At 47.0% G+C, this 27,550-nt stretch overlaps 1 protein-coding gene across 1 annotated transcript in view; it reads left to right on the top strand.

The window, feature by feature from the left end:
• The window catches only part of PARP8 (poly(ADP-ribose) polymerase family member 8), a 437,603-nt gene that overhangs the window by 235,505 nt on the left and 174,548 nt on the right, over positions 1–27,550 (top strand). Inside the window, exon 4 of the mRNA XM_069748619.1 lies at positions 4,729–4,815. Within this exon, the coding sequence (XP_069604720.1) occupies positions 4,729–4,815 (87 nt within the window). The remainder of the gene's footprint in view (positions 1–4,728; positions 4,816–27,550) is intronic.

Genomic DNA, 27,550 nt, shown 5'->3' with positions numbered 1-27,550 from the left:
TACAAACAATACATTCAGTACAAATTAAGACAATTTAAACAATGACATTAGGAGTGAGGTCCCTGCTCGCAAGCTTACAATCTACAAGGAAATGGGGGGACACAATAGGTGAAAAGTGATTGTTATTTCAGGTCTGGCAATTATAATAAATAGGGATTTTCATACAAAGCTGCATGATCCGGTCATCAGCCCGTGTGTTTAATTGCAATAGTCAAGTATCAAGTGCAGTTATCAGGTGTATGGAGGGTGTGGCGACAGATGAGTAGTAGGGTGCAGATTCAGAGTAATATTTGGACGGAGGGAACAGGGCAAAGTTGGTTTACTGAGTAGTTAATGTGGTAGGCTTGTTTGAAGAGATGGGTTTTCAAAGCACGCTTGAATAGGTCGGGGCTAGGTATCAGTCTGATCGTCTGGGGAAGTGAATTCCAGAGAGCTGGCGCAGCACGAGAGAAGTCTTGGAGACGGAGGTGCGAGGTTCGGATTATGGGGGATGTTAGTCTTAGGTCATTTGTAGAACGGAGGGCACGTGTAGGGCGATAGACAGAGATGAGAGAGGAGATATAAGGCGGTGCAGAACTGTGGAGAGCTTTGTGGGTGAGAGAGTTTATACTGGACCCTGTAGCGAATGGGTAGCCAGTGTAATGACTGACACAAGATGGAGGCATTGGTGAAGCAGCTGGACAGAAATATGACTCTGGCTGCAGCATTCAAGATGGATTGGAGAAGAAAGTTTGGTAAGAGGGAGACCGATCAGAAGGGAGTTGCAGTAGTCCAGATGGGAGTAATAAGAGCGACAGTAAGAGTTTTAGCAGTTTCAACGGTGAGAAAGGTCGGATTCTGGAGATGTTTTAAAGATGCAGGTGACAAGAGCGAGTGAATGATCGGATATAGGGAGTAAAGGAAAGTTCGGTGTTGAATATGACCCCAAGACAGCGGGCATGCTGCTTGGGTGTTATGGTTGAACCCTCCAGGGTAATTTCGATGTTGGGTAGAGTGAGGTTAATAGAAGGGAGAAACACAAGAAGTTCCGTTTTGGAGAGATTTAGTTTCAGGTAGAGGGAGGACATGATGTTAGAGACAGCAGACAGACATTCTTTGGTATTTTGCATTAGGGTAGGGGTGATGTCGGGGGATGAAGTGTATAATTGGGTGTTATCAGCATAGAGATGATACTGGAACCCAAATCTGCTGATTGTTTGTCCAATAGGGGCCGTGTAAAGAGAGAAGAAGAGGGGGCATAGAAATGAGCCTTGCGGAAGCCCGATAGTAAGGGGACGAGTAGAGGAAGAGGAGCCGGCAAAAGATTCAGTGAAGGAGCGGTCAGAGAGGTAGGAGGAGAACCAGGAGAGGGCTGTGTCCTTGAGGCCTATAGAGTGGAGCATAGTGAGGAGAAGCCGGTGATCCACAGTGTCAAATGCGGCAGAGAGATCCAGGAAAATCAGTAAAGGGCAATGACCTTTGGATATAGCTGTTATTAGATCATTAGAGACTTTAGTGAGGGCAGTTTCAGTGGAGTGTAAAGAGCGGAAACCAGATTGTAAGGGGTCAAGAAGAGAGTTATCCGAGAGATAGCGGATTAGACAGGAGTGGACCAAGCGTTCCAGGAGTTTATAGATGAAGGAAAGGTTGGAGACAGGTCTGTAGTTTGCAGTGCAGTTCTGGTCCAGTGATGGCTTTTTAAGTAAAGGGGTTATGATAGCATGTTTAAATGAGGAGGGAAAGATACCTGAAGAAAGAGAGAGGTTAAATATTTTAGTCAGGTGAGTGGTGACCCCTGGTGAGAGAGACTGCAGGAGATGTGAAGGAATGGGGTCACTGTTGCAGGTTGTAGGCCGAGCAGAAGCGAGGAGCTTGGAAACTTATTCTTCTGAAACAGGCTCAAAGATATCTAGTGAGCTTGAGGTGCGGCAGGGAAAGGGATCCAGGCACTGAGTAGATTGCGCTGAGATATTCTGATGGATGTGGTTGATTTTTTTCTAAGAAATAAGTGGCCAGATCCTCACCGCTGAGGTTGGTGATGGGAGCCTGTACTTTAGGTTTCAGGAGGGAGTTTAAGGTTTCAAAAAGTTGTTTTGGGTTGTTAGATAGTGAGGTGATGTGGTGAAGTAGGATTGTTTGGCCAGATAAAGGGCAGAGTTATAGGTTTTGAGGATGAACTTATAGTGGATGAAGTCTTCTGCTGAGAGAGATTTTCTCCACTGCCGCTCTGCACACCTTGAGCAATGCTAAAGAAAGCGTGTTTGCATAGTGTGCCAGGGCTGCCGTTGTCTGTGTTGGGTCTTTCTGCGTGTAGAAGGTGCTGCTTCATCCAGGGCATTCTTCAGTGTATTATTGATGTGTGACAATGCTAAGTCTGGACAGGAGAGGGAGGAGATGGGGGCTAGAGATGTGTGGAGATTGTCCACAAGCTGCTGGGTAGTAATCGTACATGTATTCCAATAAGTGTGGTAAGTGGGGGTGTCCCGGGTGAGGAGACAATTCTTGACAGAGAAGGAAAGAAGGTTGTGGTCCGAGAGCGGGAGAGGGGAGTTAGTAAAGTCGTGCAGCGAGTCGGGACAGGAGAAAACAAGGTACAGATTATTCCCGTCCTTATGCGTAGGAGAATTAGTAAACTGTGAGAGACCGAATGAAGAAGTTAGAGAAAGAAGATGAGAGGCAGATTGGGAGAGGGGATCATTGATGGGGATGTTAAAGTCTCCCATGATGAGGGTGGGGATGTCACAGGATAGAAAGTGAGTAAGCCAGGTGGCAAAGTGGTCTAGAAACTGGTGTGAGGAGCCTGGAGGGCGATAAACAACCGCCACTCGCAAGGAGATGGGCTTATAGAGTCTGACGGCGTGGACTTCAAAGGAAGGTAATGTAAGTGAGGGAACCGGGGGGATGACCTGGAAAGCACATTGTGATGAAAGGAGCAAACCAACACCTCCACCCTGTCTGTTCTCAGGTCTGGTAATATGTGAAAATTTCTGCCCACCAAACGAGAGTGCAGCAGCGGCGGTGGTGTCTGAATGCTGGATCCAGGTTTCTGTAATAGCCAGAAGGTTAAGGGAATTAGAGAGGAAAAGATCGTGAATGTAAGTTAGTTTGTTACACACAGACCGTGCATTCCAGAGAGCACAGTGGAAAGCGATATGAGAAGGCATGCACTGAATGTTAATAAGATTAGCAGGGTTTCTATATGTAGCTGGAGGAGAGTAATGTATGCTGGTGGAGGGAGGTCCAGGGTTTGGGGAGATGTCACCTGCAACTAGTAGAAGGTGAAAAAACAGAAAGAGCAGGTGATGGGATGATTTGTATGAACGTTTTGAGTGCTGCATGGCGGTAGTGGCTGGTTTGGAGTGGGTAAGAAATGTCAGTAGAGCACCTCAGAGTTATACATGGGAGAGGGGAGAAGGGAGGGGTGGATATAGAGAGAGTGCCCAGAATGTGTTAAAGGGCGGGCGAGTTGTGAGAAAGCAGAAGTAAAAACAAATAAGAAGCAGATTGTTATGATCAATGCATAATGTAGTATGACTGACCAAGAATCATGATTGTTTGAAAAACTTATGCACCTTACCTGTCTCCTGCCCTATCCAACTGCCATTTTCTAATAGCTGAGCTGTGCTACAACTTGGCTGTCAAGGCAATGAAGATACTGTGTGAGTATCTGGGGGATGTTTAATTAGACAGGGGTCATATCTTTTCCTTTCTTTCTAACTATACGGGGTCGTTAAGTGCAAATGCAGATGGTATCTTTGGGATCTTCAGCACAGCTTAGCTGGGCTGTGCTTACAACCCAACAGTCAGATGTTTTATTACACAGGTTCATCGGAATAACGTTGACTGACAGCATCAGAACTACTGGAGTACGAATCCAGTGGCAAAGGAGGATACAGAGAGCCCTAGAGAGTCATCATAGGGGTGGTGATAGTGGCAAATCAGTTCAGGCTTAAAATACTGTGCATTATGATTAATTCTGTTTGTACAGAATGTAGAGATCACATTATGATTTAGTGAATAACCCCTTTAAATATGTACAGCTCTGGCAAAAATTAAGGGAACACCACATCAAAACCCTGTCATGGGCAGCCCAATCTCCAGACCTGAACCCCATTGAAAACCTATGGAATGTAATCAAGAGGATGATGGATAGTCACAAGCCATCAAATAAAGGACTGCTTAAATTTTTGTGCCAGAAGCAGTGTGATAGACTGGTGGAAAGCATGCCAAGATGCATGAAAGCTGTGATAAAAATCATGGTTATGCCACTAAATATTGATTTCTGAACTCTTCCCGAGTTAAAACATTAGTATTGTTGTTTCTAAATGATTATGAACTTGTTTTCTTTGCATTATTTGAGATCTGAAAGCGCAGTTTGTTTTATTATTTTGACCATTTCTCCTTTTCAGAAAAAAATACAAAATGTTGTCAGAACTTTATAAAATAAATGAGCAATTTACATTTTACTGAAAAATATGCATATAATGAGAAAAATCAGACAAACTGAACATTTTGCAGTGGTCTCTTAATTTTTGCCAGAGCTGTATATAAGTAATGCAAATTAGATGTTTGTTTGTTTTCAAATAATCCTTATGTGTGAAAATAATAGTGTAGTTTCCAGGCAGTTTTCAGTAGCTCCAAGGTTAAAACCGAGAAAAAAAATATATGTATGTATGTTTTTATTGTTTACAGGCTTTTTATTTCTTATAACGTAATATTTTATAGATTTTGCTTATTGATGCCTTGCAGATAACACGTATGTATCCAGTTCAGAGAATGATGAAGATGTGTTAGTTACCACAGAACCCATCCCAGTCATTTTCCACAGGATAACAGGTAAGACATGTGGATTTGTCATTTTTAGTGAATCTCTGAATCTTAATTTCTAGATCCATTTTGATCAATGGTAAGTGGTAGGGTTAAAACTGTAATCACTGACGGAGATCACTTCACATTTGGCCAGTAGCACAATGGGTGACACTCATCAAAATTGGTGCAAGAAAACATGCATTTGCCCATAACTGCAAACTACGTAACAACCTTGGCCATAGTCCCGATATATGATGGATGTGGTGCAAAGACCACCTTGTGCCACCGGTGTCATACAGATGGTGCCAAGCAAAGAGGGAGGGAGCTGGTTAAAGCTGCTCCGCGACGAGGTGGGGAGATGGTTAGAGCTTCTCAGCGGAGAGGCATGGAGATGGTTAAAGCATCTCTGCAGCTGTGCAATATATCCAGTAGAGTTGATCAAAACAATTTTAGGACCCTGGTCAGTATTGTGTGGCTATCGCACCAGAGCCCTGCTAACCTCCTCGTACATGCCGGCATCCCTAACACCTGTGTGAATTGTGCCGCAATGATGACGTTGCACCTGACTTATCAGATGAGGAAGGAGGAGGTTCAAAGGACTCGGGTGCGACGTTCAAAAAACTACAGACTTTCCAATGGACTAAGAATAAAACAAAAAAAAAATTACCCGTATATACTCGAGTATAAGCCGACCCGAGTATAAGCCGACCCCCCTAATTTTGCCACCAAAAACTGGGAAAACTTAATGACTCGAGTATAAGCCTAGGGTGGGAAATGCAGCAGCTACCGGTAAATGTCAAAAGTAAAAATAGATACGAATAAAAGTAAAATTAATTGAGACATCAGTAGGTTAAGTGTTTTTGAGTATCCATATTGAATCAGGACCCTCATATAATGCTCCATAAAGTTTATGATGGCCCCATAAGATGCTCCATATTAAGGCCATGTTCACACCATACTTTTTTTCATGCGGAATCGCCGCGATTTTCCCGCTGCGGGTCCGCAGCTGTTTTCCATGCAGGGTACATTACAATGTACCCTATGGAAAACAGGAACTGCTGTGCCCACATTGCGGAAAATCGCGAAAAAAGCCGCGCTGAATAGCCGCGATAAAAAAGAAGTACCATGTAACTTCTTTTTGCGGAACTGCAGCGGTTCTGCACCCATAGACCTCCATTGTGAGGTCAAACCCGCAGTAAAACCCGCAGATGAAAAATATATCTGCGGGTTTTCTGCGGTTTGTGGTGCAGAACCGCTGCAGTGTGGCTGCCCCCCGTGCCCCAATCCCACCCCCCCATGCTCCGATGCCACCCCCCCGTGCTCCGACGCCCCCCCGTGCCCTCATCTCCCCCCCTTATACTTACCCGGCCTCCCGGTGTCCGTCCGGCTGTCTTCTCCCTGGGCGCCGCCATCTTGCAAAATGGCGGGCGCATGCGCAGTGCGCCCGCCGAATCTGCCGGCCGGCAGATTCGTTCCAAAGTGCATTTTAATCACTGAGATATAACCTATCTCAGTGATCAAAAAAAAAAAAATAGTAAATGACCCTCCCCCCCCTTTGTCACCCCCATAGGTAGGGACAATAAAAAAATTAAGAATTTTTTTTTTCCACTAAGGTTAGAATAGGGTTAGGGTTAGGGGTAGGGGTAGGGTTAGGGGTAGGGGTAAGGATAGGGGTAGGGTTAGGGGTAGGGGTAGGGTTAGGGGTAGGGTTAGGGTATTTTCAGCCATTTTAACCCTAAAAAACTTCCTAGAAAACACACAGACTCTGCATAGAAAACTGCATAAAAAAACGCATCAAAAAACGCATCAAAAAACGCACCAAAAAAGCACCAAAAAAAGGACCTGTGTTTTCTGCCAAGAGCTGCGGTTTTTAGTCCTGAAAAAAAAGGAGGGAAATTAGGAACGTGTGAACATAGCCTTAAATATGCCCCATATAATCTTGCATAAAGGTTAATAATGGCCCCATAAGATGCTCCATTGACATATTTGCCCAATATAATGCTGCACAAACGTTAATTATTGCCCCATAAGATGCTCCATAAAGATATTTTCCCCATATAATTCTGCACATACGTTGATTATGGTCCCATAGATGCTCCATACAGACACTTGCCCCATTTGCTGTTGCTGCGATGAAAAAAAATAAATCACATACTCACCTCTCCGTCGCTCAGGCCCCCGGCACTTTCAATATTCACCTGACTTCGTTCCGGCGCCGCTCCATCTTCCAATATTCCTCCTATGGGAGGTGGAGCCACATATTCATTACTGTAATGAGCGGTACCATGTGACCGCTCAGTACAGGAAGAAGCTGCGGCGCCGGGAGAACCAGGGACCTGCAGGGACCGCTCCAGGAGCAGGTGAGTTTATTAGACCGCCCCCGCTCCACCTCCTCTGCCGACCCCAGGGTATGACTCGAGTAAAAAAATGGGCTGAAAATCTCGTCTTATACTCGAGTATATACAGTAAACATCTCCCCTGAATCTCCTAAGCAATATGTGCAAAAACAAACAAACCATGAACAATAGATTTATAGTGATCATTGCACAAAGCAAATATAAACCTAAGTTTGAGCTGATGGCTATAATAATCTTATGACTATAACAGCAATAGACCTAATGTATTTGACCTCCACGTTAGCAGTAGAACTGAACAACTTTGGCAGAAGAACATTATGATATTTTCTGAGCGGTAATGAACCAGATACAACAGTGGCAAGTTGTCCTTTGGTCAATTCTTATTCTTAAGATATATTTTCTTTTTCTTTCCCTCTACATTTTTCTTTTTTTTTATAAAATTTTAAAGGAACGCTTTCAGTAGGAACAACCCTTCGAAGCTGAAGAAAAGAATAACTTGATATCTGCGATCTGATGTCTTACTCCCAGGAAATCCATATTTTTCTTATATGTAAATGAACTTTTAATATCTATTGACCAGACATACAGTGATATATAAAACCAATAGAAACCTTATATCCAAATGTAAAAAAAAAACCCAGGGAAGGAAGAAAAGAACTACAATAAACACCAAAAAGGAATAACCATTCCCAAGATGGGTTAAAATACATTTTTATTAAACAATTTCATAAATACATAATAATAATCATATAAATAATCCAATAGATATAACACAAAAGGGAATCCATTAAAACTGGAACAGGAATAAAAATGGGACACCTGGAAATAGCAAAGCAGTATGCAAACAACACCACAATACTGCTATAAATGATCTGCTTCCAAAGAGGTATAGTGTGTCTATATATATCAAATGTCAATATAGTTATAAATAAGGTGCAAGTGCCATAAGTATAATAGAACAAACAATTAAGACAAGATACCCCAAGATATCCCTTTAGATAGCAGAGACACAAGTGAAGCACAATGTCACATGATTCAGACCAAAGGTCCTATAGATGCTGTCAAAACACAAGTAATACACGACAAAGAGTAAAATAAAGCAATGCATATTTACCTCAAAATATAGGTGTCCAGGTGCCCACCACACCCGACGCACATTTCGCTCTGGGAGCAGTAAATCCGCAAAAAATCCACATAAAAAATGCATCAAATCCGCACCTGCGTTTATTGCCAAGAGATGCAGAATCCACACAAAAAATTCCAGAGGTAAATCCGCAACGTGTGCACATACCCAAAGAGTTCTGCCTCCTACAGACCAGTTAGATGCTCCTAATCAGCTCGTTACCTGCATTAAAGGCAGCTGTCTTACATAGTCACCTTTATAAAATCATTATCATCAGTTAGACAGCCGCGGTTCCCACGCTGTCAAATGACAGCATGAGCCCGCAGCTGTAATCGGAGGTATAAATTTTGCCTCCAGTCACTGGCGTCGGCAAATTGGACTACTGCTCCTATCAGCAGGGCCGTATTTGCAACTAGGCACTTGAGGGCACATGCCTAGGGCGGCAGGATGCGGGGGGCGGCACCTGAGCAAGGCAAGGTGTTTTTTTTTTTTTTTTTTTTTTTTATAGTCCGGGTCCTCCCGCCCACCTCAGTCTTCTGACTGCTGCGGGGGTCTCAGATACAGCGCCGTCACGTGTACTGCAAAGGGATCCGGAAGCGGAAACAAGTCACAGTGCAAGCGCTACCCCCTCCTCGCTGAGGCGCCAAGTTCAGTTCCCGCCTGATAGTCTTGTGTCAACCCGCCCACCCACTTGTCTTCCGGCTACTGTGGGGGTCTCGGATCCCACCAGGGGCAGGCTGGGCCGGGGCGCAGGGTGCAGATGCCCCTGGGATGGTCCCCCAGCTTCTGGCTGCTTGCTGGGTTAAAGGCCGGGTGTAGGCAGCCGCATCCCTGCACTGCAGACATGCCCACACTGTGTGCAGTCAGTGTCTGCTGAACTCACCTGACTGGAAGGAGGAGATCCAGAGCGGCACAGCGCCCCCAATCCAGATCGCAGCTGGCTGGGGCGGTCCGGGGATCTGACAGGTAAGTGGAGAACACTGGGCCAGAGCGAGACCTTGGCTTGAAGTGAGGCGCTCATGCCGGCTGGCGGCACACTGCTGCGGGGTTTGTTGTGAATTCTGTGGCTGAATTCACTCCTGTGGTCACAAGTGGTACTGCAGCTTCTGAGCTTCCTCCCTCAGGTGTTCTGGTGAGCTCGTTAACTGCTTCATTACTTAACTCCGCCTGATGCTGCTATCCTTGCTCCTTGTCAATGTTTCAGTGTTGGATCTGAGCTTCTCCTGATTGTTCCTGTGACCTGCTGCTCTGTATAGCTAAGTGCTTTTTGTTTTTTTTGTTGCTTTTTTTCTGTCCAGCTTGTCTTTTGTTTTGCTGGAAGCTCTGAGACGCAAAGGGTGTACCGCCGTGCCGTTAGTTCGGCACGGTGGGTTTTTTTTTTTGCCCCCTTTGCGTGGTTTTGCTTTAGGGTTTTTTGTAGACTGCAAAGTTCGCTTTACTGTCCTCGCTCTGTCCTAGAATATCGGGCCCCACTTTGCTGAATCTATTTCATCCCTACGTTTTGTCTTTTCATCTTACTCACAGTCATTATATGTGGGGGGCTGCCTTTTCCTTTGGGGAATTTCTCTGGGGCAAGTCAGGCCTATTTTTCTATCTTCAGGCTAGCTAGTTTCTTAGGCTGTGCCGAGTTGCCTAGGTAGTTGTTAGGCGCAATCCACAGCCGCTTTTAGTTGTGTTTAGGATAGGATCAGGTGTGCAGTCTACAGAGTTTCCACGTCTCAGAGCTCGTTCTTGTATTTTTGGGTATTTGTCAGATCACTGTGTGCGCTCTGATCGCTAAGCACACTGTGTTTCTGGATTGCCTTCATAACACCTGTCATTAGCAAACATAACAGTACAAGGAGACTAACTAATGATTCTCAATAGAGGGAAAGAAAAAGTTCTGACATCATTTTTTTTTTTTTTCTGCTCTGTGTTCACTTTTTTTTTTTTCCCCTAGACATTTGGGTGATTCTGGACACAGGTGTGGACATGGATATTCAGGGTCTGTGCTCTTCAATGGATAATCTCGTTATAAATGTACAAAAAATTCAAGATACTATTGATCAGAAATCTATGTTAGAACCAAGAATTCCTATTCCTGATTTGTTTTTTGGAGATAGAACTAAGTTTCTAAGTTTCAAAAATAATTGTAAGCTATTTCTGGCCTTGAAACCTCATTCTTCTGGTAATCCTATTCAACAGGTTTTGATTATTATTTCTTTTTTGCGCGGCGACCCTCAAGACTGGGCATTTTCTCTTGCGCCAGGAGACCCTGCATTGAGTAGTGTCGATGCGTTTTTCCTGGCGCTCGGATTGCTGTACGATGAGCCTAATTCAGTGGATCAGGCTGAGAAAAATTTGCTGGCTTTGTGCCAGGGTCAGGATGATATAGAAGTATATTGTCAGAAATTTAGGAAATGGTCAGTACTCACTCAGTGGAATGAATCTGCGCTGGCAGCTTTGTTCAGAAAGGGTCTCTCTGAGGCTCTTAAGGATGTCATGGTGAGATTTCCTATGCCTGCTGGTTTGAATGAGTCTTTGTCTTTGGCCATTCAGATCGGTCGACGCTTGCGCGAGCGTAAATCTGTGCACCATTTGGCGGTACTGCCTGAGGTTAAACCTGAGCCTATGCAGTGCGATAGGACTATGACTAGAGTTGAACGGCAGGAATACAGACGTCTGAATGGTCTGTGTTTCTACTGTGGTGATTCCACTCATGCTATTTCTGATTGTCCTAAGCGCACTAAGCGGTCCGCTAGGTCTGCCGTCATTGGTACTGTACAGTCCAAATTCCTTCTGTCCATTACCTTGATATGCTCTTTGTCGTCGTTTTCTGTCATGGCGTTTGTGGATTCGGGTGCTGCCCTGAATCTGATGGATTTGGATTATGCTAAACGTTGTGGGTTTTTCTTGGTGTCCTATTCCATTGAGAGGAATTGATGCTACACCTTTGGCCAAGAATAAACCTCAATACTGGGCCCAGCTGACCATGTGCATGGCTCCTGCACATCAGGAAGTTATTCGCTTTCTGGTGTTGCATAATCTGCATGATGTGGTCGTGTTGGGGTTGCCATGGCTACAAACCCATAATCCAGTATTGGATTGGAATTCCATGTCGGTATCCAGCTGGGGTTGTCAGGGGGTACATGGTGATGTTCCATTTTTGTCGATTTCGTCATCCACCCCTTCTGAGGTCCCAGAGTTCTTGTCTGATTATCAGGATGTATTTGAAGAGCCCAAGTCCGATGCTCTACCTCCGCATAGGGATTGTGATTGTGCTATCAATTTGATTCCTGGTAGTAAATTCCCTAAAGGTCGATTATTTAATTTATCCGTGCCCGAACACGCCGCTATGCGCAGTTATGTGAAGGAATCCCTGGAGAAGGGACATATTCGCCCATCGTCATCACCACTGGGAGCAGGGTTCTTCTTTGTAGCCAAGAAGGATGGTTCGCTGAGACCGTGTATTGATTACCGCCTTCTTAATAAGATCACTGTTAAATTTCAGTATCCCTTGCCATTGTTATCTGACTTGTTTGCTCGGATTAAGGGGGCTAGTTGGTTCACTAAGATAGATCTTCGTGGTGCGTATAATCTGGTGAGAATCAGGCAAGGAGATGAATGGAAAACTGCATTCAATACGCCCGAGGGTCATTTTGAGTATCTAGTGATGCCGTTCGGACTTGCCAATGCTCCATCTGTGTTTCAGTCTTTTATGCATGACATCTTCCGTGAGTATCTGGATAAATTCCTGATTGTTTACTTGGATGACATTTTGATCTTCTCAGATGATTGGGAGTCTCATGTGAAGCAGGTCAGAATGGTTTTTCAGGTCCTGCGTGCTAACTCTTTGTTTGTGAAGGGATCAAAGTGTCTCTTCGGTGTGCAGAAAGTTTCATTTTTGGGGTTCATCTTTACCCCTTCTACTATCGAGATGGATCCAGTTAAGGTCCAAGCCATCCAGGATTGGATTCAGCCGACATCTCTGAAAAGTCTGCAAAAGTTCCTGGGCTTTGCTAATTTTTATCGTCGCTTCATCTGTAATTTTTCTAGCATTGCCAAACCATTGACCGATTTGACCAAGAAGGGTGCTGATTTGGTTAATTGGTCTTCTGCTGCTGTGGAAGCTTTTCAGGAGTTGAAGCGTCGTTTTTGTTCTGCCCCTGTGTTGTGTCAGCCAGATGTTTCTCTTCCGTTCCAGGTCGAGGTTGATGCTTCTGAGATTGGAGCAGGGGCGGTTTTGTCACAGAGAGGTTCTGATTGCTCAGTGATGAAACCATGTGCTTTCTTTTCCAGGAAGTTTTCGCCCGCTGAGCGTAATTATGATGTGGGCAATCGAGAGTTGCTGGCCATGAAGTGGGCATTCGAGGAGTGGCGTCATTGGCCTGAAGGAGCTAAGCATCGCGTGGTGGTATTGACTGATCATAAGAACTTGACTTATCTCGAGTCTGCCAAGCGCTTGAATCCTAGACAGGCCCGTTGGTCGTTATTTTTTGCCCGCTTCGACTTTGTGATTTCGTACCTTCCGGGCTCTAAAAATGTGAAGGCGGATGCTCTGTCTAGGAGTTTTGTGCCCGACTCTCCGGGTTTATCTGAGCCAGCGGGTATCCTCAAGGAAGGAGTCATAGTGTCTGCCATCTCCCCTGATTTGCGGCGGGTGCTGCAAAAATTTCAGGCGAATAAACCTGATCGTTGTCCAGCAGAGAAACTGTTCGTCCCTGATAGGTGGACTAATAAACTTATCTCTGAACTTCATTGTTCGGTGTTGGCTGGTCATCCTGGAATCTTTGGTACCAGAGAGTTAGTGGCTAGATCCTTCTGGTGGCCATCTCTGTCACGGGATGTACGTACTTTTGTGCAGTCCTGTGGGATTTGTGCTAGGGCTAAGCCCTGCTGTTCTCGTGCCAGTGGGTTGCTTTTGCCCTTGCCGGTCCCAAAGAGGCCTTGGACACATATTTCGATGGATTTCATTTCTGACCTTCCCGTTTCTCAAAAGATGTCAGTCATTTGGGTGGTCTGTGATCGCTTTTCTAAAATGGTCCATCTGGTGCCCTTGGCTAAATTGCCTTCCTCCTCTGATTTGGTACCTTTGTTCTTTCAGCATGTGGTTCGGTTGCATGGCATTCCTGAGAATATTGTTTCTGACAGAGGTTCCCAGTTTGTTTCAAGGTTTTGGCGAGCCTTTTGTGGTAGGATGGGCATTGACCTATCCTTTTCCTCGGCTTTCCATCCTCAGACTAATGGCCAGACCGAACGAACCAATCAGACCTTGGAAACATATCTGAGATGTTTTGTTTCTGCAGACCAGGATGATTGGGTGTCCTTTTTGCCGTTGGCTGAGTTCGCCCTTAATAATCGGGCCAGCTCGGCTACCTTGGTTTCTCCATTTTTTTGCAATTCTGGGTTCCATCCTCGTTTCTCTTCAGGACAGGTTGAGTCTTCGGACTGTCCTGGTGTGGATTCTGTGGTGGATAGGTTGCAGCAGATCTGGACTCAGGTAGTGGACAATTTGATCTTGTCCCAGGAGAAAGCTCAACTTTTCGCTAATCGCAGACGCCGTGTGGGTCCCCGACTTCGTGTTGGGGATCTGGTTTGGTTATCTTCTCGTCATATTCCTATGAAGGTTTCCTCTCCTAAATTTAAACCTCGTTTTATTGGTCCGTATAGGATTTCTGAGGTTCTCAATCCTGTGTCTTTTCGTTTGACCCTCCCAGACTCCTTTTCCATACATAATGTATTCCATAGGTCGTTGTTGCGGAGATACGTGGCACCTATGGTTCCATCTGTTGAGCCTCCTGCCCCGGTTTTGGTGGAGGGGGAATTGGAGTATATTGTGGAGAAGATTTTGGATTCTCGTGTTTCTAGACGGAAACTCCAGTATCTGGTTAAATGGAAGGGTTATGCTCAGGAAGATAATTCCTGGGTTTTTGCCTCTGATGTTCATGCTTCCGATCTTGTTCGTGCCTTTCATGCGGCTCATCCTGGTCGGCCTGGGGGCTCTGTTGAGGGTTCGGTAACCCCTCCTCAAGGGGGGGGGGTACTGTTGTGAATTCTGTGGCTGAATTCACTCCTGTGGTCACAAGTGGTACTGCAGCTTCTGAGCTTCCTCCCTCAGGTGTTCTGGTGAGCTCGTTAACTGCTTCATTACTTAACTCCGCCTGATGCTGCTATCCTTGCTCCTTGTCAATGTTTCAGTGTTGGATCTGAGCTTCTCCTGATTGTTCCTGTGACCTGCTGCTCTGTATAGCTAAGTGCTTTTTGTTTTTTTTTGTTGCTTTTTTTCTGTCCAGCTTGTCTTTTGTTTTGCTGGAAGCTCTGAGACGCAAAGGGTGTACCGCCGTGCCGTTAGTTCGGCACGGTGGGTTTTTTTTTTTGCCCCCTTTGCGTGGTTTTGCTTTAGGGTTTTTTGTAGACTGCAAAGTTCGCTTTACTGTCCTCGCTCTGTCCTAGAATATCGGGCCCCACTTTGCTGAATCTATTTCATCCCTACGTTTTGTCTTTTCATCTTACTCACAGTCATTATATGTGGGGGGCTGCCTTTTCCTTTGGGGAATTTCTCTGGGGCAAGTCAGGCCTATTTTTCTATCTTCAGGCTAGCTAGTTTCTTAGGCTGTGCCGAGTTGCCTAGGTAGTTGTTAGGCGCAATCCACAGCCGCTTTTAGTTGTGTTTAGGATAGGATCAGGTGTGCAGTCTACAGAGTTTCCACGTCTCAGAGCTCGTTCTTGTATTTTTGGGTATTTGTCAGATCACTGTGTGCGCTCTGATCGCTAAGCACACTGTGTTTCTGGATTGCCTTCATAACACCTGTCATTAGCAAACATAACAGGGGTTATCCTGCTGAGGCCGGGAGGAGCGGCCGCTCTGCTCTACTGCTCACTGGAGACTGCTGGGCGCCGGTGGCACTAACTTGTGCAGTCTATGTACAGTATGTGTGTGCATACTGTGCCCCTCTGTGCAGTTTGTGTGTGTGTGTGTGCATACTGTGCCCCCCTGTGCAGTGTATGTATATGTGCATACTGTGCCCCCCTGTGCAGTGTATGTATGTGAGTGCATACTGTGCCCCCCTGTGCAGTGTATGTATGTGCAGCGCCCCAGAGACCTGGTCATTGCAGTATGACGCTCTGCCACTAAGGGGAGTGATGGTACGTCTGATGGCACTGAAGGAGTTCTCCTGACCAGGTATCACCAGAACACTTTACACTTCACACTCTGGCCACTAGGGGGAGCAAAAGGCTTTATTTATTGGGCCACTCCTCACACTGGTAAAACTTGGGGTCGGGGAGGAAGTTAGTCAGAAGCTGACTGGGTTGGATTTAGGCAACATCCCGTGGCAGGGGGTGTTGCAGGGAGAAGACACAGGGGGGTCCCTGTCAGGCGTGGGAACGTGGCAGGTGCCTAGCGAACAGAACAGAACGTAACGGAACCGCGCCTGCACACCCCGCGGCGGTATCCTAAGAGAGAGACACGAAAGGAAGGATATTGTGGAACAGTGTAAACGAGATCAAGCACAAAGGAGAGCCGGTAGGAGTCGTGCCGTGAGACCGAGGCAACATCCTACTGAGGCGCGTAGCCGGTGACCGGAACACCGCGGGAGTAACTGACTCTAGGCCTTACTTCGAACTCCGCAGGACAGTTAATTATAGGTTGTCTGTCTCACCTAAATACCTACGAAGACATAGGGTGCAACAGTGGGAGAGGGGCGTCTCTAGGGTCCCGGAAGAGCTCCAGGCCTTCCCGTCATACGGGTGCGTCCTAGCCATAACATACCTGGGGGACGTTGAACTAGAAAGATCTGGAACCAAAGAAAGAGAGAGCTGTAGAGAACGAACGAACGAGAACAGCAGTTGTGAGGACTATTCCGAATGCACAGCAGGGTAGGACTACAACACACAGGCGCTAGAGGTGGGCAACGATTTCCATCTGCGAGGGAAACTCTGGAAGTGCCCATCGGACCGGCCGGTCTCAGACAGCCCTGTTAAACGTGCTCTGGATTGCGGATCCTGAAGTCTTCAGTAAAGAGGTAAAGAGACTGCAACCCTGTGTCCTCGTTATTGCCTGCACCTCACACCATCACCCTCCACCTTACTGGGAAGCCCTGGGGACATACTTCACCTGTGGGAAGGTACTCCATCCAGCTGCCATTCCATCACCCCAGCGGACCCCACAGCAGCGTCGGTCACCCTGACCGAACACCACAGGTGGCGTCATGAACCCCTGACAGACTGTACCGCCTTTATTGGACGCCCCTTAGCAGGGTCGCGGACTGTGTCTAGCCACCGTGACAGCCTCAGAACCGAACCAGAGAGGCCCGGTACCGAGAACTCGTGGCCCTGTGTCTGGGGGCGCTCCATATGTGTGTGCATACTGTGCCCCCCTGTGCAGTGTATGTATGTGTGTGCATACTGTTCCCCCCTGTGCAGTGTATGTACAGTATGTGTGTACATACTGTGCCCCCTGTGCAGTGTGTGCATGCTGTGCCCCCTGTGCAGTGTATGTATGTGTGTGCATACTGTGCCCCCTGTGCAGTGTATGTGTGTGTGCATACTGTGCCCCCTGTGCAGTGTGTGCATACTGTGCCCCCTGTGCAGTGTATGTATGTGTGTGCATACTGTGCCCCCCCTGTGCAGTGTATGTATGTGTGTGCATACTGTGCCCCCCTGTGCAGTGTATGTATGTGTGTGCATACTGTGCCCCCCTGTGCAGTGTATGTATGTGTGTGCATACTGTGCCCCCTGTGCAGTGTATGTATGTGTGTGAATACTGTGCCCCCTGTGCAGTGTATATGTGTGTGCATACTGTGCCCCCTGTGCAGTGTATGTGTGTGTGTGTGCATACTGTGCCCCTCTGTGCAGTGTGTGAGTGTGTGTGTGCATACTGTGCCCCCCTGTTCAGTGTGTCTGTGTGCATACTGTGCCCCCTGTGCAGTGTGTGTGTGTGCATACTGTGCCCCCCTGTGCAGTGTGTGTGTGCATACTGTGCCCCCCTGTTCAGTGTGTGTGTGTGCATACTGTGCCCCCTGTGCAGTGTGTGTGTGCATACTGTGCCCCCCTGTGCAGTGTGTGTGTGCATACTGTGCCCCCTGTGCAGTGTGTGTGTGTGTGTGTGTGTGCATACTGTGCCCCCCTGTTCAGTGTGTGTGTGTGTGCATACTGTGCCCCCTGTGCAGTGTGTGTGTGTGTGCATACTGTGCCCCCCTGTGCAGTGTGTGTGTGTGCATACTGTGCCCCCTGTGCAGTGTGTGTGTGTGTGTGCATACTGTGCCCCCCTGTACAGTGTGTGCATACTGTGCCCCCTGTGCAGTGTGTGTGTGCATACTGTGCCCCCCTGTTCAGTGTGTGTGTGTGTGCATACTGTGCCCCCTGTGCAGTGTATGTGTGTGCATACTGTGCCCCCTGTGCAGTGTGTGTGTGCATACTGTGCCCCCCTGTGCAGTGTGTGTGCATACTGTGCCCCCTGTGCAGTGTGTGTGCATACTGTGCCCCCTTGTGCAGTGTGTGTGTGCATACTGTGCCCCCCTGTGCAGTGTGTGTGTGTGTGCATACTGTGCCCCCTGTGCAGTGTGTGTGTGTGTGTGCATACTGTGCCCCCCTGTGCAGTGTGTGTGTGTGTGTGTGTGCATACTGTGCCCCCCTGTGCAGTGTGTGTGTGTGTGTGTGTGCATACTGTGCCCCCTGTGCAGTGTATGTATGTGTGCATACTGTGCCCCCTGTGTAGTGTATGTATGTGTGCATACTGTGCCCCCCTGTGCAGTGTGTGTGTGTGCATACTGTGCCCCCTGTGCAGTGTGTGCATACTGTGCCCCCTGTGCAGTGTGTGTGTGCATACTGTGCCCCCCTGTGCAGTGTGTGTGTGCATACTGTGCCCCCTGTGCAGTGTGTGTGCATACTGTGCCCTCCTGTGCAGTGTGTGTGCATACTGTGCCCCCCTGTGCGGTGTGTGTGTGCATACTGTGCCCCCCTGTGCAGTGTGTGTGTGTGCATACTGTGCCCCCCTGTGCAGTGTGTGTGTGTGCATACTGTGCCCCCCTGTGCAGTGTGTGTGTGTGCATACTGTGCCCCCCTGTGCAGTGTGTGTGTGTGCATACTGTGCCCCCCTGTGCAGTGTGTGTGTGTGCATACTGTGCCCCCTGTGCAGTGTATGTATGTGTGTGCATACTGTGCCCCCTTTGCAGTGTATGTATGTGTGTGCATACTGTGCCCCCTGTGCAGTGTATGTATGTGTGCATACTCTGCCCCCCTGTGCAATGTGTGTGTGTATACTGTGCCCCCTGTGCAGTGTATGTATGTGTGCATACTGTGCCCCCTGTGCAATGTGTGTGTGTGTATACTCTGCCCCCCCTGTGCAGTGTATGTGTGTGTGTGTGTGCATACTGTGCCCCCTGTGCAGTGTATGTATATGTGCATACTGTGCCCCCCTGTGCAGTGTATGTATGTGTGCATACTGTGCCCCCCTGTGCAGTGTATGTATGTGTGCATACTGTGCCCCCTGTGCAGTGTATGTATGTGTGTGCATACTGTGCCCCCTGTGCAGTGTATGTATGTGTGTGCATACTGTGCCCCCCTGTGCAGTGTATGTATGTGTGTATACTGTGCCCCCCTGTGCAGTGTATGTATGTGTGTGTGTGTGTGCATACTGTGCCCCCTGTGCAGTGTATGTATGTGTGTGCATACTGTGCCCCCCTGTGCAGTGTATGTATGTGTGTATACTGTGCCCCCCTGTGCAGTGTATGTATGTGTGTGTGTGCATACTGTGCCCCCTGTGCAGTGTATGTATGTGTGCATACTGTGCCCCCCTGTGCAGTGTGTGTGTGTGCATACTGTGCCCCCTGTGCAGTGTGTGCATACTGTGCCCCCTGTGCAGTGTGTGTGTGCATACTGTGCCCCCCTGTGCAGTGTGTGTGTGCATACTGTGCCCCCTGTGCAGTGTGTGTGCATACTGTGCCCTCCTGTGCAGTGTGTGTGCATACTGTGCCCCCCTGTGCGGTGTGTGTGTGCATACTGTGCCCCCCTGTGCAGTGTGTGTGTGTGCATACTGTGCCCCCCTGTGCAGTGTGTGTGTGTGTGCATACTGTGCCCCCCTGTGCAGTGTGTGTGTGTGTGCATACTGTGCCCCCCTGTGCAGTGTGTGTGTGTGCATACTGTGCCCCCTGTGCAGTGTATGTATGTGTGTGCATACTGTGCCCCCTTTGCAGTGTATGTATGTGTGTGCATACTGTGCCCCCTGTGCAGTGTATGTATGTGTGCATACTCTGCCCCCCTGTGCAATGTGTGTGTGTGTATACTGTGCCCCCTGTGCAGTGTATGTATGTGTGCATACTGTGCCCCCTGTGCAATGTGTGTGTGTGTGTGTATACTCTGCCCCCCCTGTGCAGTGTATGTGTGTGTGTGTATACTCTGCCCCCCCTGTGCAGTGTATGTGTGTGTGTGTGTGTGCATACTGTGCCCCCTGTGCAGTGTATGTATATGTGCATACTGTGCCCCCCTGTGCAGTGTATGTATGTGTGCATACTGTGCCCCCCTGTGCAGTGTATGTATGTGTGCATACTGTGCCCCCTGTGCAGTGTATGTATGTGTGTGCATACTGTGCCCCCTGTGCAGTGTATGTATGTGTGTGCATACTGTGCCCCCCTGTGCAGTGTATGTATGTGTGTGCATACTGTGCCCCCTGTGCAGTGTATGTATGTGTGTGTGTGTGTGCATACTGTGCCCCCTGTGCAGTGTATGTATGTGTGTGCATACTGTGCCCCCCTGTGCAGTGTATGTATGTGTGTATACTGTGCCCCCCTGTGCAGTGTATGTATGTGTGTGTGTGTGCATACTGTGCCCCCTGTGCAGTGTATGTATGTGTGCATACTGTGCCCCCCCCCCCCGTGCAGTGTGTGTGTGCATACACATGTCCCTGCCCTGTAATAGCGTCCCCCCGTCCAGTAATAGCGGTCTCCTGTCCTGTAAACAGGATCACAGGAGGCCGAGTCCCTTACTCCTGAAGTCTGCAGTGGCAGAAGTGGGACAATGCAGCGGGCCCTGAATGGGAGGAGGGGGGGTCCCAGCGGTGCAATGCTGCGGGCCCGCTGTTGGCGGTAAGAGCTAAGTGGAGTGCATTGCTTTCCTGCCGGCCATATTTCTGAATCTGTGGGCCACTGAAGGCAGAGATTGGGATCTTGGTCCAGATGCGATCTCAGTCTGCACCTGCGCCGCCTGTGGCGGCCGTCTTCCTGAATCCCTACATAGGGAAAGCAATGCACTTACGCCATAGCCTGGAGCCCTCATTATCGTAGGAATATGTCAGGTAATTGTTTTTCTAAAGCTGTATAGTGTAGTTTTAGGTCAGGGAGGGATGGTTGGGGATGAGCAAGGAAGGTGCAGGGACAGGTAGTGATGGCTACTTGCGAACATGTGCGGCACTTGAGGTTTTGCACTTGCGGTGAGACAAAAAAAATACTGCTAGCAGTGTTCTTTCCATTGCTGCAAGTACCGCATTTTCCGGATCGCGGCAAAACCGCAAGTGCCGCACATCTCCGCAAGTCCCATAGGGAATGAATGAGGCCGAACGCAGGGTTGCCGTAAGTGATCTGTTATGTGGCAGATGCAGAAAAACTGCTGGATCTTCCGCGAATGGCAAAAATCCCTGATGTGAAAGTAGCCTAAGTCACTGCCGACCGGGTCTGCATTAGTCATACTCACAATGACTCTTTTTTTCACATTTTTTCGCTATAAAAACGCTTTAAAAACGCAAAAAAACAGCATACATCATGCATCTCATCATTTAGAATGAATTCTGCAATTTTTGTGCACATGATGCGTTTTTTTCCGCAAAAAAAAACGCATTGCCGTAAAAAACGCAGCATGTTCATTAATTTTGTGGATTTCCCACTATATAATGCATTGGGAAATGTCCGTAAAAATCCGCAAAAAAAATGCACCAAAAACTCGCAAAATACGCATGTCGATTTCTTGCAGAAAATTTCAGGTTTTTCTCAGGAAATTTCTGCAAGAAGTCCTGAACGTGTGCACATAGCCTAAATACGGCCCTGCCTATCGGCCTACGTCTGTTGCTGCTAATAACAGCGAGAGCAGGAGCAGCTGATATGAGTATTCATCAGCCTGCGCTCTAAATAAATAATTTTAAAAAACAGTTTGGGTTCCCGTGTATTTAACTGACAGCTGGGGGCTGCAGCATTAGCAAGGCTGCTTATCGAGAAGAGAGGGGTCCCCAGGCTGTTTGTTTTAACCCCTTAGCGACCGCCGATACGCCTTTTAACGGCGGCCGCTAAGGGTACTTAAACCACAGCGCCGTTAATTAACGGCGCTGTGGAAAAAGTAAATAGCGCCCCCCAGAGGCCGATTTTCTCCGGGGTCTCGGCTGCCGGGGGTAGCCGAGACCCCAGAGAACATGATTTGGGGGGTTTTTAACCCACCCCGCATTTGCTATCGCCGGTAATTAACCGTTTACCGGCGATCGCAAAAAAAAAAAAAAACGCGATCTCTTTTTAATTTCTCTGTCCTCCAATGTGATCGCACATCGGAGGACAGAGAAAAGGGGTCCCAGGTGGCCCCCCAATACTCACCTAGCTCCCCCGATGCTCCTCGTGGCTCCCGGTGGGCGCCGCCATCTTCAAAATGGCGGGCGCATGCGCAGTGTGCCCGCCGGCCGGCCCCGCGAGAGTCTTTGGGGTCTCGGCTGCCGGGGGTAGCCGAGACCCCAAAGAGCATGATCGGGGTCGGTTTTACCGACCCCTGTTTTGCGATCGCCGGTAATTAACTGTTTACCGGCGACCGCAAAAAAAAAAAAAAAAGTAAAGTGTAATTCTCTGTCCTGTGATGTGATCGCACATCAGAGGACAGAGAAATAGGGGGATTCGGGGACCCTACAATACTCACCTGTGTCCCTGGATCCTCTTGCTGCTCCTCCTGGCCGCCGGCAGAAGAAAATGGCGGGCGCATGCGCAGTGCGCCCGCCATCTGTCTCCATCTGCCGGCCGGCAGGAGAACAGCAGTTGGGGCTAAAATTAGGGTTAGGGTTAGGGTTAGGGGTAGGGTTAGGGGTAGGGTTAGGGGAAGGGTTAGGGGTAGGGTTAGGGTTAGAGGTAGGGTTAGGGGTAGGGTTAGGGGTAGAGGTAGGGTTAGGGGTAGGGGTAGGGGTAGGGTTAGGGTTAGGGCTAGGGTTAGGGCTAGGGTTAGGGCTAGGGTTGGGGCTAAATTTAGGGTTAGGGTTGAGGCTAAATTTAGGGTTAGGGTTGGGGCTAAATTTAGGGTTAGGCTTCTTTCACACTTACGTCGGTACGGGGCCGTCGCAATGCGTCGGCCCGACATACCGACGCACGTTGTGAAAATTGTGCACAACGTGGGCAGCAGCTGTAGTTTTTCAACGCATCCGCTGCCCAATCTATGTCCTGGGGAGGAGGGGGCGGAGTTACGGCCACGCATGCGCGGTCAGAAATGGCGGATGCGACGTACAAAAAAACGTTTCATTGAACTTTTTTTGTGCCGACGGTCCGCCAAAACACAACTGATCCAGTGCACGACGGACGCGACGTGTGGCCATCCGTCACGATCCGTCGGCAATACAAGTCTATGGGCAAAAAACGCATCCTGCGGGCACATTTGCAGGATCCGTTTCTTGTCCAAAATGACGGATTGCGACGGAATGCCAAACGACGCAAGTGTGAAAGTAGCCTTAGGGCTATGGTTAGGGTTGGGGCTAAAGTTAGGGCTAGGGTTGGGGCTAAAGTTAGGGTTAGAGCTGGGATTAGGGTTAGGGTTTGGATTAGGGTTGGTATTAGGGTTAGGGTTGGCATTAGTGTTACGCTTGGGATTAGGGTTAGGTTTGGGATTAGGGTTAAGGTTAGGGTTGTGATTAGGGGTGTATTGGGATTAGGGTTAGGTTTGAGGTTAGGGTTGAGATTAGGATTAGGGGTGTGTTGGATTTAGGGTTTTGATTAGGGTTGACATTAGGGTTGTTTTGGGGTAAGGGTTGTGATTATGGTTAGGGTTAGTGATTAGGATTATGGATCAGGTTGGCATTAGGGTTAGGGGTGTGTTGGGGTTAGGGTTGGAGCTAGAATTGGGGGGTTTCCACTGTTTAGGTACATCAGGGGGTCTCCAAACACAACAGCCAATTTTGCGCTCAAAAAGTCAAATGGTGCTCCCTCCCTTCTGAGCTCTGCCGTGCGCCCAAACAGTGGGTTACCCCCACATATGGGGCATCAGCGTACTCGGGATAAATTGGACAACAACTTCTGGGGTCCAATTTCTCTTGCTACCCTTGTAAAAATAAAAACTTGGGGGCTACAATATCTTTTTTGTGAAAAAAAAAATATTTTTTATTTTCACGACTCTGCATTCTAAACTTCAGTGAAGCACTTGGGCATTCAAAGTTCTCACCACACATCTAGATAAGTTCCTTGGGGGGTTTAGTTTCCAAAATGGGGTCACTTGTGGGGGGTTACTACAGTTTAGGTACATCAGGGGCTCTGCAATCGCAACATAATGCCCACAGACCATTCTATCAAAGTCTGCATTCCAAAAAGGCGCTCCTTCCCTTCCGAGCTCTGCCGTACGCCCAAACAGTGGTTTACCCCCACATATGGGGCATCAGCGTACTCGGGATAAGTTGGACAACAACTTCTGGGGTCCAATTTCTCTTGTTACCCTTGTGAAAATAAAAACTTGGGGGCTACAATATCTTTTTTGTGAAAAAAAAATATTTTTTATTTTCACGACTCTGCATTCTAAACTTCTGTGAAGCACTTGGGCATTCAAAGTTCTCACCACACATCTAGATAAGTTCCTTGGGGGGTCTAGTTTCCAAAATGGGGTCACTTGTGGGGGGTTACTACAGTTTAGGTACATCAGGGGCTCTGCAATCGCAACATAATGCCCACAGACCATTCTATCAAAGTCTGCATTCCAAAAAGGCGCTCCTTCCCTTCCGAGCTCTGCTGTGCGCCCAAACAGTGGTTTACCCCCAAATATGGGGTACCAGCATACTCAGAACAAATTGGACAACAACTTTTGGGGTCCAATTTCTCTTGTTACCCTTGTGAAAATAAAATCTTGGGGGCTAAAAAATCTTTTTTGTGGGAAAAAAAATATTTTTTATTTTCACGGCTCTGCATTATAAACTTCTGTGAAGCACTTGGGCATTCAAGGTTCTCACCACACATCTAGATAAGTTCCATGGGGGGTCTAGTTTCCAAAATGGGGTCACTTGTGGGGGATTTCTACTGTTTAGGCACATCAGGGGCTCTCCAAACGCGACATGGCGTCCGATCTCAATTCCAGCCAATTCTACATTGAAAAAGTAAAACGGCACTCTTTCTCTTCCAAGCTCTGCGGTGCGCCCAAACAGTGGTTTACCCCCACATATTGGGTATCAGCGTACTCAGGAGAAATTGCACAACAACTTTTGTGGTCTAATTTCTCCTGTTACCCTTGTGAAAATAAAAATTTGTGGGCAAAAATATCATTTTTGTAGAAAAAATGCGATTTTTTTTTTCACGGCTCTACATTATAAACTTTTGTGAAGCACATGGGGGTTCAAAGTGCTCACCACACATCTAGATATGTTCCTTAAGGGGTCTAGTTTCCAAAATGGGGTCACTTGTGGGGGGTTTCCGTTGTTTAGGCACATCAGGGGCTCTCCAAACGCGACATGGCGTCCGATCTCAATTCCAGCCAATTCTGCATTGAAAAAGTAAAACGGCGCTCCTTCACTTCCAAGCTCTGCGGTGCGCCCAAACAGTGGTTTACCCCCACATATGGGGTATCGACGTATTCAGGAGAAATCGCACAACAACTTTTGTGGTCTAATTTCTCCTGTTACCCTTGTGAAAATAAGAATTTGTGGGCGAAAAGATCATTTTTGTGTAAACAAAAGTGATTTTTTATTTTCACGGCTCTACGTTATAAACTTCTGTGAAGCACTTGGGGGTTCAAAGTGCTCACCACACATCTAGATAAGTTCCTTAAGGGGTCTAGTTTCTGTTTAGGCACATCAGGGGCTCTCTAAACGCGACATGGCGTCCGATCTCAATTCCAGCCAATTCTGCATTGAAAAAGTCAAACGGCGCTCCTTCACTTCTAAGTTCTGCGGTGCGCCCAAAAAGTGGTTTACCCCCACATATAGGGTATTGGCGTATTCAGGAGAAATTGCATAACAAAATTTATGGTTACATTTCTGTTTTTACACTTGTGAAAATAAAAAAAATGGTTCTGAATTAAGATGTTTGCAAAAAAAAGTTAAATGTTCATTTTTTCCTTCCACATTGTTTCAGTTCCTGTGAAGCACCTGAAGGGTAAATAAACTTCTTGAATGTGGTTTTGAGAACCTTGAGGGGTGCAGTTTTTAGAATGGTGTCACACTTCATTATTTTCTATCATATAGACCCCTCAAAATGACTTCAAATGTGATGTGGTCCCTAAAAAAAATGGTGTTGTAAAAATGAGAAATTGCTGGTCAACTTTTAACCCTTATAACTCCCTAACAAAAAAAAATTTTGTTTCCAAAATTGTGCTGATGTAAAGTAGACATGTGGGAAATGTTATTTATTAACTATTTTTCGTGACATATCTCTCTGATTTAAGGGCATAAAAATACAAAGTTTGAAAATTGCAAAATTTTAAAAATTTTCGCCATATTTCCGTTTTTTTCATAAATAATCGCAAGTAATATCGAAGAAATGTTACCAATAACATGAAGTACAATATGTCACGAAAAAACAATCTCAGAATCAGCGGGATCCGTTGAAGCGTTCTAGAGTTATAACCTCATAAAGTGACAGTGGTCAGAATTGCAAAAATTGGCTCAGTCATTAAGTACCAAATTGGCTCTGTCACTAAGGGGTTAAATTATTTAAAAATAAAATTTTAATAAACAAAATGGGATCCTCCCTTTTTCCTAAAGTGCAGCCAAACGGAAAGCGGAAAACAAGGCCCCGATTCACCATTCCTGCTTCTCCACTTTTCTGGAGTAATTCGCATCTTCACACCTTCAGTATTTGGTCAGTATTTTACCTCAGTATGTGTAAGCCAAAACCAGGAGTGGAACAATCAGAGGAAACGTATAATAGAAACACGTCACCACTTCTGCATTTTCTGATTTTCAGCTCATTCATTTCAATGAGAATTGTAAAAGGGCTTATCCTCAAAACACAAGTTAGGATAGGGGGATAACTTGTGTCCCTTGGAGGTCTAACAGCTAGGTCTCAGGAATCCCCAAAATGGGTCTTTGTAGCCAAGTCTTGAATGTAGTGTAAGTGCACAGGCGGGGTGATCCAATACTGGAACACCCTTATGATTGGATTATCTTCAAAGAACCCAAGGGAGTGCGCAAAGTGGAGAACCCCTTTAATGACCTTTAAGACCGTAAAAAAAAAAAACATGACTGGTGAGGCTGTGACCTAACATTGTGAGGATTTAGGGTAAGGGATAATCTGCTGATCACTGAAGACTTCTAGGACCCCCAGCCATCCTGAGCATAAGGTTCTGCAGCCGCATCTGAAATGGAGTGGAGGTGCGAGATCTTGTACTGTGTTGTATTTATTTTGGGATTGTAGGAGAAATCGGAGTGCTGGACTTGGCAGTGCCATTAACAAGGAGCGTAGCCGACGCCAAACATGTGCACTTCCGCTGTATTCATGATGGGGCTGCAGAGCCTGCAACTGGGTTTCAGAGCCCTGATCTCAGGTTGACTTAGGGTCCCAGTGGTCAGACCCCTAGAAATCAACAAATTATCACCTATCCTGTAAATAACGAATTATAGTACATGTTTGTTTTGTTTTTTGTATTTTTTTTGAGGAAGGGAATAAAGTTTTAAAGGGAGTCTGGCAGCTTGTTTTCGTTGCATAATTTGGTCGCAGAAGAAATTCCTGAAAGTAGATTATATGGTATAATTCAAGTTTTATCTACACAGAATATGAGCTCCATGTATCAGCCTCTTAATGCAGCATAACAGGAAGTCTAAAGGACCTTTTACAAGAGAGATAGTGAAACCAAAGTACAACAAGTATATGCATTACATTCAACTAAGTATATAACAGTAACAACATCACTATCTACTGTCAGAAAAGTGTAAACTCCTCCTGCACACAAATATGTCTGTGTCTGTTGCATATCTGCCAACAGTTTTTGCTATATAATCTGAGAGAAGCAGGATGTAGGGGCTGAGACCCTGATTCCAGCAATATGTAGCAGTGCTCAAATCCTGAGCTCTGTATAACCCCGGCCACAACACTGGTTGGCAGCTTACCTGTGCATAAGAAGAAAATCTAATCCGTTTTGGGGACAGAAGTTGACTAGG

The sequence above is a fragment of the Ranitomeya imitator genome, chromosome 1 (genome assembly GCF_032444005.1).
Source record: "Ranitomeya imitator isolate aRanImi1 chromosome 1, aRanImi1.pri, whole genome shotgun sequence".
In the NCBI taxonomy this organism is placed as follows: domain Eukaryota; kingdom Metazoa; phylum Chordata; class Amphibia; order Anura; family Dendrobatidae; genus Ranitomeya; species Ranitomeya imitator.
The sequence above is the reverse complement of the archived record's forward strand: the minus strand, read 5'-3'. Positions and strand labels throughout refer to the sequence as shown.